This window comes from Paralichthys olivaceus, chromosome 7, assembly GCF_024713975.1.
Source record: "Paralichthys olivaceus isolate ysfri-2021 chromosome 7, ASM2471397v2, whole genome shotgun sequence".
NCBI classification, from domain to species: domain Eukaryota; kingdom Metazoa; phylum Chordata; class Actinopteri; order Pleuronectiformes; family Paralichthyidae; genus Paralichthys; species Paralichthys olivaceus.
This window is the reverse complement of record NC_091099.1, coordinates 2,550,925-2,562,945: the sequence shown is the minus strand read 5'-3', so window position 1 is coordinate 2,562,945 and position 12,021 is coordinate 2,550,925. Positions and strand designations below refer to the sequence as shown.

Here is a 12,021-nt window from a genome sequence, read left to right as displayed (position 1 = left end):
CAAATGGAAACATGAATATAAAGAAATTCTTTTTTTTAATTTAAAATTATTTTTTACCAGTAACTTTCTGTTTGTTATTGTGAAATTTAGCATTAAATATATTTAAACTGGTCGCAGAGTTTTATTATTGTGTCTGTGCTGCAGCGAGCAGCTGATCAGGAAGTCTCTGGGGAAGTGGGCGTGGCATTTCCTTTACGCAGGTGAAGCGGTCGACCAATCACAAAGGAGTAAACCGGCCGACCAATCAGAGCTGAGCTGTGATTTCGAACGGGTCCTAAAATGGCGCGGTTTTCAGAAAGGTTGACAAGAGACTGAAGAAACAAACGGTAAGAGAAAACTCCATCATTATTATCATTATCATTATTAAAATTATTATTATTATGAAGAAGAAGAACTACACAGCACTGAAGTGAAAGTAGAACCCTCACATTATAGTGACTAACCTGTAAATGACCCAAAACAACTTGGTGCGTCAGCTAGTTCAAAACTAAAAACCTGTTTCTGACTTTAGCAGAGAACAGTTAGCTTCTCACAGTTAGCTTCTCATGTCGGACACGTTTCCTCACGAGAACCAAACACGTTTAAAGAAATGTCCTTAAATAGGGATTCCCTCCCAGTGGAGCACTTCCTGTTTACTTCCTGTAAATGTTTGGAGCATGACTCAGCAAAAGACATTTAAAATAATAATGTTTCAGTACAATGTGTTAAAACCATAGACTGAATATAAAGAGTTAAAACAAATCTCTTTTGTGAAATTAGTTGTCAAACAGCTTGAATTCATTGTTTTAATACTTGTCAGGTGGCGCAATCAAATCAAATATTTACATTTCCCTACAATTTATTCTAAATTAAATCTTCGCCTCTTCTCTAACCCATTGTTATTTAGTGGTTGTATTTTCAGTAGTTACAGTAATTTAATTGCCCCTGTGTTCAGTATCTTAAGCTTCCAAATGTACACTTAAAGATGGAAAAATACAAAAACTAAGCATAATTACTATTTGAATTACATTTACCAACCATTTGTTTGTTTTAACCTATTTTATTTGTGGGTTAAATGAACATTTTAACTGTTACTGACAGGAAGTATGCTGAACAATTGCATTTTTAAAAATACAGATGTGTTTGAGTGCAACAGTCTCTATAAAAAGTAACACACATCTGTACCATTGTCAGACATTTGTGTTCGTCGTAAACGTTTCTCTCTAATTTAAAATTTGTGCAAACATGCCGTTAATAACTTCTCCCATAATCCTCCCTGTGTGCGGCTTTAAGCTAATTAACTGCATTTAGATGACATGATGCTGTGTTTACAGATGAAGGGTCCTGCAGGCTGATTTCACAATTATGTCTTTTACACTAAATTGGGCACAATGGGAACAGGTCTAATGATGATTTTTCCCAGTGGTGGCTGTCAGTGCCCTAAACCGCCACCAGGGGTCGCCTGTCTCCTGCAGATCTGCCATCAACACACGTTCCAGCAGCACATTCAGTGATTGTCTTGATTCTTTAGCTTCACATTTCAAATGTAAGAGGAAACAAAGACTCAGTTGTGAGCGTTGTTGTCTCATGTCTCTGATTTCAGAGGTCAGACACTGATCAGTCATTTTAAACCAATATTATAACAAATGGCTTCAACCTGCTACAACTAAAGTTAGACACGATACAGGAAGTTGGCGAGTTTAGCCCTAAAAACTAAACCTATGAATTTTACAGAACCAAAAAAAAGCAATATAACCCAAAGTGTAGTACTGATAAGAATAATATAGTAATAATAATAATAATAATAATAATAATAATGCTGTTTATTGATTTGTCGTGTTTTTCTTGAATACAAATACATTGATGTTTTTGTGTTGTCAATGTCCCATCCACTAACATGGAAGAAGCCGGCTTTATGACGTGTTCCGCACTCGTCCCACAAACGGTTGATCACGATCTTTACTTTTGGGGAGCTGTCATGTCGTCCATCTTTATATGCACGCTATAATAAAAAGTATGCGGCCGTTGGAGCGTGCTGGTGACGTCGGACTCAGACATCTTGCAGCCTCGCGAGTATCCTCAGGTGTGTCTCTTGGGAGAAAGCATAGAAGGGAGAGCTTGTGCGGTGTCAGGCGACCGTGAACGTGGCTCTGGAGGAGGATAACACGACATTTGTTTTTACGCTTAACGATACGATCCGGAGTTCCTTGAATCGTACCGGATTTGGCTGCGACGCTGTTTACCCCAGAGACTCCGACACTTCACCCACCATCATGGTGGCGAGTGGATAATGAGTTGGGTTTTTTTTTAAAGTTTGGGTGAACTCTCCCTTTAGCGCCACAAACCTGAGGCTTTTATTGTGAAGGAGCCTCAGCTGTGTTCCTGGTTGTTGCCGGGAGTTGACCGAGATGGAGCGCGCGCTGCGGACACAGTAGAAGATCACAGTCACAGACGCGTCAAGGAAATTTAAAGATCATCAGCGTGTTTCCTCATCGAGCCTCGCAGCCTCCGACAGGCTCATGGACAGAGGAGCCGCTCTTGTCCGCACCGGGGGCGCGTTGATCGGATGCCTTCCAACACAGCTGCGCCGTTAGATGTTTTCCATTCTGGATTAATTGGTTGACCAATGGCTCCCGAACATGCGCTCCTCTGCCCCGGGGTCGCAGGGATAACTGGGGAAGGAGACCCCCGCTCCTCATCCTCGTCCTCCTCCTCCTCCTCTCCGACGGCATGGATCCTGGACGCGGGGATGGTGGCCGTCCGCACACCGAGGACCGCGCACAGGACCCGGGCGCAGAGTGGGATGACGGCCCGGTGGTTGGTGGCGGTCGGCGCGGTGCTGATGCTGATGATGCAGAGCTCCTTGGCCGCTGACGGTAAGACGATGATGCTGTTTGTGTCCAGCCTGTGATGGTGGCCCTCTATTCTTTATCTCCCACGACGAGCAGCAGCTGGAGGATGTGACCACCATCCTGAAGCTGCTCGCGGTGTCCTCTCATTAATGCAGATGTTTATGGCCAGTGAAGGGGCAGATGTGCGTTTGGAGGATTTATCACACTTTTACATGTGTTGTCATTTTGATCCGGAGCTGCTGTGCTGATCTCTGAGGCTTTGTTGTTATTCTCATATCCCATTAACGTTAATTAATGTCCTTAATTTGTCTGAATATATATATATATTCGATATGTTTATTTCCTGTGTGAAACCATCGGTGTTGGCGCGCGCAGGCCCTAATGGATGTCACGTCTCCAAACACGCAGCCAGGGCGCACGGTGGACCGCAGCGCTGCGCTACGACGCACCGCGCCGCACCGCACCGCGCCGCGCCGCTCACCCACCGCGGCCGCTTCTCTGCATTAAACAGGAAACTTTTTATTTATTCAGAGCTCCAGGTCCTCAAACTCCAACACGATCCATAGGAGACGTTTCCATCGTCAGCACCACAGATGAATGATGGATGATCTCCATGTCCTCTGAGCCAAACCCAGAAAACACAAAAATAGCAGCAACGGTTTGAGTCATGTTGTTTAGAATCGAGCTCTTTAACAGAAGAAGCAATAATAATATAGGTTTCAGTTTATCACCTGCTGTTCAGCTCCTTCTACAGCTGGTTCCACCAGTGTTTCCATATTTTGGTCTATTTTTCTTGAAGAGACTGGTTTTAATAGGGGAACATATTTCCAGCTAATGCATAGTTATTATATTTTAATGTGTTTTTAAGCCCTGAAGGTTCCTGACTTTCTGATTTTGTTTCTCATTTACATTTAATGTGGAATTGATCGAACCTTGGCGGAGGCCTTGGCTTCACATTGACGAGTTTGCGTGATATTTTTTTGATGATTTCTTGTCATGAAATCACTAAATGACGTATAAACACATAATAGTCATCAAGAATCAACAGGAATTTAAAACAAACGTAATTTCGCTCTTAAAGCGGCTTGAAAGATGACATCTGGACAAAATATGTCCCGTCACTTTCAAGGAACAGTGACTCAGTTTTTCTCAGGAGATCCAAGTTTGATTTATATGTTTGCATTTAAATCTAATAAATTATAAATATCACAGGAGTCCATACGTCCACACTTACAATACAATTAATGCACAAATGCAAAAAAAGACTAAACACAAAAAATATGTATATATAATTCAAGTTCTATATATTTGGATTAATTTGTGTTTTCCTTCGATATCAAATTAATGGTTAAACTGTAAAAAAAATCAAGTCTCAGTTACATTTCTTTGTTTTTGATAACAACATCTTCGGGAATAACTTAATTAAAAAATATATATATCAATCGATATTTAGATATTGGAAATCTTTTGACCCCAAAAATCCATATTGGTCAGTTCTAATTATAATTGGTAAAAGCATGGTGATTGTACAAACACTTCCAAGTTCCACATCAGTTTGAGAAACACGTCTTTCATGTTGTCCAAAAAAACCAGAACAAACGATGTTATTCCTATTTGGATTAAACTGCTGAATGGTTGAGCGTCTGTCTCCTGCTGGTTTGTTGTTTTACATTCTGATGTTTGATCGGCCGGAGACTCGGTGCCACCTCGGAGACAATATGAACTTTAAAATGAGAAAGAAATGAAACACTTCTCATGTCACCACGGACGTGACATAAGAAGTGTTTCATAATCACGTGTATTAAGCGACGACCTCCTCGTTAAGCTTGGATTTGAGAATGAAAGTATTCGGAGACGTTTGAATTATCCGCCCATTGTTCTCAGTGTAATCTGAGCGAATCGTCCCACTCACTCTCAACATATCCTCTTTTATATCGTCCTGCTGTGGCGCTTTAAAGCAAAGTGTATCTGTAGCATGGCTGCGGGGGATTTGACCTTGTCTCTCTTACCTGGTTGCTGAAGCATTCATCTTTTTTCAGGTCATGTTACAGAGAAAATGTTCCATTTGTGCGATTGTGTTGTAACAAAAATAGATGTGTTTGGGGGCTGATGGTTCGCTGCAGTGTGTGTGTGTGTGTGTGTGTGTGTGTGTGTGTGTGTGTGTGTGTGTGTGTGTGTGTGTGTGTGTGTGTGTGTGTGTGTGTGTGTGTGTGTGTGTGTGTGTGTGTGTGTGTGAGAACTATAGAGTGTGGTCAAGAAGTCACATTAATGGGAAGTGATCCTGTGTGTGTGTGTTTGTGTGTGTATAAGCATTTTGTGTGTCTCTGTGTAGGTGTTTCCTTTAATAGGCCTAAAGAGTTCTTCATCCCCAGTCAATAGCTGACATCTATTGGTCCACGTTACCATGGGAACTGCTCTGCATCGGGTACTTTTTCTCGCGGTGCGTCTGCGTTTGTCAGGCAGGGATTGAAATAACCTCTGAGTAAGAGTCAGGCTCGAGTCTGTTGCCTCATGATCGCAGTCGGATGACACATTAGACGCTGCGGAGCTCTGGGAAATCTGCGGAAAGTCAAACGTCCTGCTCCTCTCCTCTTAATCGTCCAGCGTTCCGGTCGTTTCTGTCTCACTCGCCACACGCTGCTGTTGGAATTAATCATCATTTGTGTACGTGACCCCCTTTTCACCTCCTGCTGTAGCAGACACAGTTTTACAAACAGGTCAGGCAGGCAGGAGCACGGCAGCATAGGGTCCTGCTGTAATTTGGATTCAGCAGCAGCAGCGTCCAGAGCTCAGGGGAGAAAAGGAAGATTAGATTGGACCGAAGCCATGAGTCTAATTTGTTCCTAATTAACTTAAGGAAATGGGAAGATGGCAGATTGTCTTTTGTTTTTATATCTGTAACAGAATAGAAAAACAACAAATACTTTGCTTAACTTTGAAACTAACAAAAAAACGATTCTTGTTGCTCTGATGCAGGCACACTAATTCACATAAAGGTCAGGGTTTTCAAAAAGCTTCAGTGATTCCCGTGATATTTAGAATAATGATTTGTCTCGTGACAGGCCGAGCATGAGACGACATGTTTGCTCGTTTTCTCGGCTTTAAACGGAGGATGCAGACAAACCCCTGCGGTCTAATGACCTGGGCGGGACCGTGAGGAAATTGAATGTCCAGCCACATCATCATTGATAAATCATCTGCTGCCGTCATTTGCAGCGATCGATTGTGTTGATTGGTTGCAGTAAAGCCCGGCTCCTCTCGGGCCTCCTGTGGTTTCCAGAGAGGGGAGGAACCGAGCTCCGAGAGTCTGATTTAAAAGTTTTGGAAAAAATAAATAAAATGCTGTCCTGTGAAGCATCAGAAGGGAAAGCGATGTTAACACTGTTCCAGTCGTTGAGTTTCCTGCTGAGAACGAAAAGGAGAGAGAGAGAGAGAGCAGGTAATCAGTCAGATTCAGACTCTCACCAAGGCTGAATGTAAATGTGACGGCAGGGTCGATACAATTTCAGCTCAAAGTCGGGTTTTGGCACTGAAATAGCGTTTTTATTCCCGCTGCCGCTCTCAAGCCGCACAATCACACTTGATGAGATGAGGATGTTCGGGTCTATCGCAGCATTAAAGCTGATTTGGAGAGAAAGCAGCGGAACCAAATCTGGGTTTGCACTGAATTATCAAAAAGGGATAGAATCTATAAATATTTATCTGTACGTGGAAGGAGAATGAGTTTCTCATGTCACCTCCTGGTTTTGTCAATTTTTTACTCCACACTGTGGTGAATTCCACCAGGTCCTGTGTGCACTTAAGCTCAGAGCTGGTGTTTAATGCATGCGCTCTGCAGGATGTGATGCCTCTGGAGGCTGCGATGATGGTTGACAGATGAGAGGACTCTCTCCCAAACAAACCGGCTTCATCTGATGTCACTTCTCGAGGATCCTCGCTCACACACGGTCGCTCAGCTCATTGGTTTGGGGAAGCTCTGACAAATTGAGTGAATGGCGGCGTGAGCTCCGCCGTGCTCAGTCTCAGCAAATATCATTTCCCGAGTTTCAAGCCAAAAGGTTCCCGCAGCCGCAGTTCACTTCTGCTCAATTTATTTTGTGTCACACTGTGTCTATTAAAAAAGTGTTTGTCGCCCAAACTCTGGGAAACGAGGCAGAGAGCTGCGGTAAAGCGAAGTGATGCTCTTCACCCTGTGATGCAGCCGACGCCCGAGATCCACAAATAATCAATTTATCATTAATCAATCAAGTTTGTTTTTAGGGAATAATGAGCACTTGTTCTCTTCCAGGACAAACTTGACGATTGACTATATTTAGTTGGAACATTCTGCGTAGCTTCAAGCATCAGGATTGTTGCTATGGTTACCTGCAGCATGGCACAGGCTGAGTGTTGATTGAAAATAAAGGAGACATATGATTTCTTTCCTCAAGTTTTATTTATTCTGCGACTTTTTCTACATTTGTTAAAAGTTCTGCACTTATTTTTATTTATATATTTTTAAGTGAAGTATACTTTAAACAGTCAATTTCAACTTCCAATTTACCTGAGCAATAAAATAATCTTCTCTCATTTATATCTTCTTATCGTCATCTGGCTCCGGAGCCGATTTAAAAGTCTGATAAAACCCAAACGATACCCGACCCTGGTCATGTGACGTCACGATGCCCCGCAGTGGTTAAGAAGTTGATCCTAAAGTATGATTCAAACTGACACCTATTCAAACATCCACATTAATTCACCTCCTAACCACAGATCAGATGTTTTTAACACAGCGCTGCTTCTTTATTGTAGAAAGTTAGGACGGTGGCAGCTGCTCGTTCTCGGACATCAGCTGTTTGCGTCATCACGATGTCCCGGCTCTGTTGTTTTCTCCTGTGCCTGAAGAGCTCAGGTGATCAGAGGTGTTGCGGTACGTCCGACTCCATCCAAGGCCAAAGATGTTGCGCTCGGTCCCAGAGGACGGATGTGGAGGGGGTTGGGGGACTGCATCATCGTCGCACATGCTCTCTGCATTAAAGCGGCAGAGCTCTGCGTCTCTGTGCTGCTTTAATTATGCAGCAGCTCCAACTAGAAACTGAATCTGGTGGAAGTTTGGTTTTAACAAATGATTCAGATTTAAACCTGAATCTGACAATAGAAGGTTTCCGAGTTATGTATGGGACACGGGTGAGGATCTAATGAGCTGTGGGAAAGACATTTGTCACAATAAAAGCCTCACTGCTCTCTGACGATCCCTCCGTTCTTTAATAACGCTGTTAGTCCTCTCAGTGTTTGTGGTTCACCGCAGAGACTCGTCCTCACTGCGGGCGGACTGTGTAATGACGCCTGCTGTCACGTTAAACGACTCCGCTGGCAGCGCCGCCGACTCACTGTTGCCAGGCAGAAACACAGAGGAGCAGCTTTTTGGATGAGTAAGATAAACCGGAGCGATATGATCAGGCCAACTCTGTCTGAGCTGAGCAACAGTCTCACTGTGAACACACGCAGTTGTGTCTGTGATTTCCTGGAGACTCATCCTAAGCTTATTGTAGATAATACTTGTCTAATTCTACCCCCTACTCTAACCTTAGCTTAAACCTGACCTGAACCTAACCCTACCTTAACGTAAACCTAATCTTAACCAAACCCTAAATCCTCAAAACACAAATTTCCCTTAAAATTTTATTTTATTTTATAGGTGACTTGCTTTTTGTCCCCACAATGAAAACAGGTCCCTAAAATATGAGACCGCAAACAAATATAGGTCCCCACAATATGAGAAATACTTAAATCACACACACACACACACCTTCCAGAAATAGATGACTATCTAGAGAGCAGCAGAACGAATCTGGGTGTAGCATTAGACATGTGAGTGTGTGTGTGTGTGTACATCTGAGTGAGGAAGATTGAGAAAGACTTGAACTCAATGACGGAGCGAGAGAGCGAAAGAGGACTCTCATCTTAAATACTGGATTTCCTCAGGTCCCTGGTACAAATCAGACGACGCAGCAGCTCCTCTGGATGAAGACATTTTCTAATCTTAACTTAAAACACTTTGTATTTTCCGATCGTGCAGCGGCTCGGAGAGGTTGCGTGTTTTCTGAAGGTTAATTATTTTCCAACGGTCCCGTTTCAGAAGTGCTTTGATGTGCAGAAGCATCTATTACGTGAGAACTCCTCGTGTTCAAAGCTCGGTCATGTGTGCGCGTGGTTCACAGCCAGGTCTGTTTCATGTCATGCAATGTGGTTTGTGTAGTGTGTACATCTTAATGTGTCCACAGGGAATTCACGGTACGGACTTCTACATGCAGAACGGCATTGAACAGCCGGCGTTCAGCTTGTACACGTAGCATGTGAACGTGTGTTCGTCATGTTTACCTCCAGATGTGTGATGTGAGAAAGCTGCAGCGCTTTAATTACTGTGTCGACCTAATTACACATTCTAAAAATATAAAGCTCAATGTTGTCACAATAATGATAATAAACTTTATTATACAGCTACTTTACTGTGCTTTACATGGTTGAAACAGGATTAAAGCATTTCAGGACTGAAGCGAAAAACATCAGGGAATTATTCAGAAATGAAAACATTAGAAATGAAATATTAGAATACAGAATTAAAACAAATAATAATAATTACATTTTGTTTATAGGCACTGTCACATTACAAGGCAGAGATTAAAACAGAACACAAAAACAACCATGTATCAAAAAACATCAAAACAATTAACAATCAGTTTTAAAGAGGCGGGTTTTAAAATGGGATTTGAAAATGGAAAGAGAAAACTAGAAAGTCAAACTCAGTAGATCTCATCCAACTGTTCCCTTAAATTGAATTAGTCTGCACCAGATTTCACTCATAGATATAAAGTCCTCTCAATATGCATGATTTCTTTTTTTTTTAAATCAATTATTTTCTGAGAAATTGGTGCAAACGGCAAAAAAAAGTCCTATTGCACAATGTTAAAGAGTCAGTGACAACATCTTGCTAATCTCAATTTACAGCCACCTGCATATAAATGCAGATAAATTAAATCACCTGTAGTCGATCCGCTCCGCCTCCTTTGTTCCACCCGTTTACCTGCAGACAACCACAGCTCAAACGTGATTGGTCAAACTAGAAGCACAAACCAGTTGCTTGTCCTTCATCCACACATTCTGCACATTCCCGTGTAGAATCTCAATATGGAGACACAATGAATGTTTCATCAACCTGATAAAACACTGATGTTGCAAATGCAAATCCTAAGAGATAATTGGATAATGAGCAGAGGGCCCATAATTGTTCTGCTTTGCTTGATTCATTCTAGAGAAGTAGGGATGAAGTAAATGTGGCTGAAGATCCAAATGTGAAACATCAGTCACATTATATCACTAATGGAAAAAAAAAAAATATTCATCCAGATGCTGTTAGTGATTTTTCAAGGTCACAAAATCAATTTCATATCAGCAAGTTGTTCGATGCTTGCAGAGGTTTGTGCTTTTAGCTCACCACGTGATCCAGTTGATGTAAAAAGGTTTGACGTGGGGAAGTCCCTGAACAGGCGACAAACGATAGATCCCTCCATCCACGTGACGGAGAGCACTCACTGTCCCTGGCAATGACAACTGTGGGGATGAAGTGTCAACGCTGGAAGTGGAAGAAATTTCCCTCTGGAGCCGCCGGGGAGGACTGACGACGCTGAACAGTCAGAGACGCGGGCAACAAGTTTCATTTCCTGATTGGTTGAGGAAAAGACTGACAGCGTGAGAAAATCCAGAAAGTGGAGCGTTAAGACTGATTTTTGTGGATAAATCCAAAGGTACATATATTGAGTTGCTATGGCAACGTCTTATAGATTATCTTAATATGGTAAATGCATAAATGTTAACGTTGGACATGAGGTAGTTGACAGAAGTTGACTTCCTGGTTCAACACAACCAAAGCACGATGCTGCACTCGACAGCATCGCGGCCGTGTTCTATTCAGAGAACTCAAAACCACAGATTTCAGACGGATACAAAAGACGAAGCCGAAGAAAGACTGCGTCCGTCTTCTTCTCTTCAGCGCTCGGAGTTTGCTTTTCATACAGCGAGGTCTTTGTTGAAGCCTTCGGTCTGTAAAAACAGAAATCTGAAAGAGAAGAAGATGCCTCGAGTGATTTATCTGTTCTCTTGCCTTCAGCCTCAGGACCCGTGAACAGGCAGATTTATTTCCTCTTCTGTCACTGAAGTGAAGTGAGATAAAAAAACACGAGGTACATTGTTTCTGTCTGAACTCTGCTCTTCTTCTGAGGCTTTCAGACAATCACACCGATCGGGGCAGTGTGCCTCAAAAAAAACCCCACCACTGCACCAAAGCTCGCTCGTTCTGTCGTCAAGACGCATTTGTATCATCCACTTGGTCCCAGGTTGTCTCACCGTTCAGCGGAAATTCAGCTGCTTCGAGATCCAAGATCGTCCTCGCCACGGAAAACTGGAACCTGACGGATACTAAAAGTGAAGGAGTGAAGAATTTTTCTGATACGGCCGATATGTTTATAGTTTGGTTTAACCATAAAACTTTAAATGATAGACCGTATATAACGATGGACGACATGACAGATCTTCTAAAGTGAAGCCAAAGCGTCAATACTACAAACCCCTCCCTCATTCGCTTCTGCACAGACGACATCGGTGCAAGATGGCGACACCGGAATCAGACGTATTTTGGCTTCGTTTCTGGACGGTGGGAGCGTGTAGAGACGCGTCGTCCATCTTTATTTACAGGCTATGGTATAAATAAACATAATTGTGACCAAATACATTGAACTTTAACCAAGAAAATAAACATTGTGTTTACTTGGAACGTAAACTTACAGTAAATATATGTTTTCTGTTCTTCAAAATAAAAGGCCGTAATATCGACACAAACAAACACTGACACTGTGAATGGCTCATCTCTATTGGGCAACAGATAAACTGGTCGGGCTCAGACAGAAAATACAATCCTGTTGTGTGACGACTGTGTTTGAAGGATCAATTTGTTCAGATGAAACTTGTGGAGTAGGACGCATTTTGTGTTTCTCTCTGGATGAGTTCCTGCTAACCCACGGGAGGTTGGTTCAGCCTTCAAACAGACCAACAGACAGGCAGCAGGGATTTATCGCCGCTGTAGCATCCGAAAAAGAAATGCAGGGGAAGAGGAAAAGAAGCGGCGAGAGACAGAATGAAAATTTAATCAGCCTCC

General features: G+C 42.6%; 1 protein-coding gene across 4 annotated transcripts in view; it reads left to right on the top strand.

The window, feature by feature from the left end:
- Positions 1-276: 276 nt before the first annotated feature.
- Positions 277-12,021, top strand: part of kiaa1549la (KIAA1549-like a) — a 74,311-nt gene continuing 62,566 nt past the window's right edge. Inside the window, exon 1 of one of the 4 annotated variants that reach the window (XM_069527707.1) lies at positions 277-326. Coding sequence is in view for 3 of the 4 variants with exons in the window: in XM_069527705.1 (XP_069383806.1) it covers positions 2,606-2,855 (250 nt within the window). In the remaining variant the exon portion in view is untranslated. Of the gene's footprint in view, positions 327-2,335; positions 2,856-12,021 lie in introns of those variants that run through there. The other 3 variants (XM_069527705.1, XM_069527704.1, XM_069527706.1) reach the window with 3 other exon arrangements.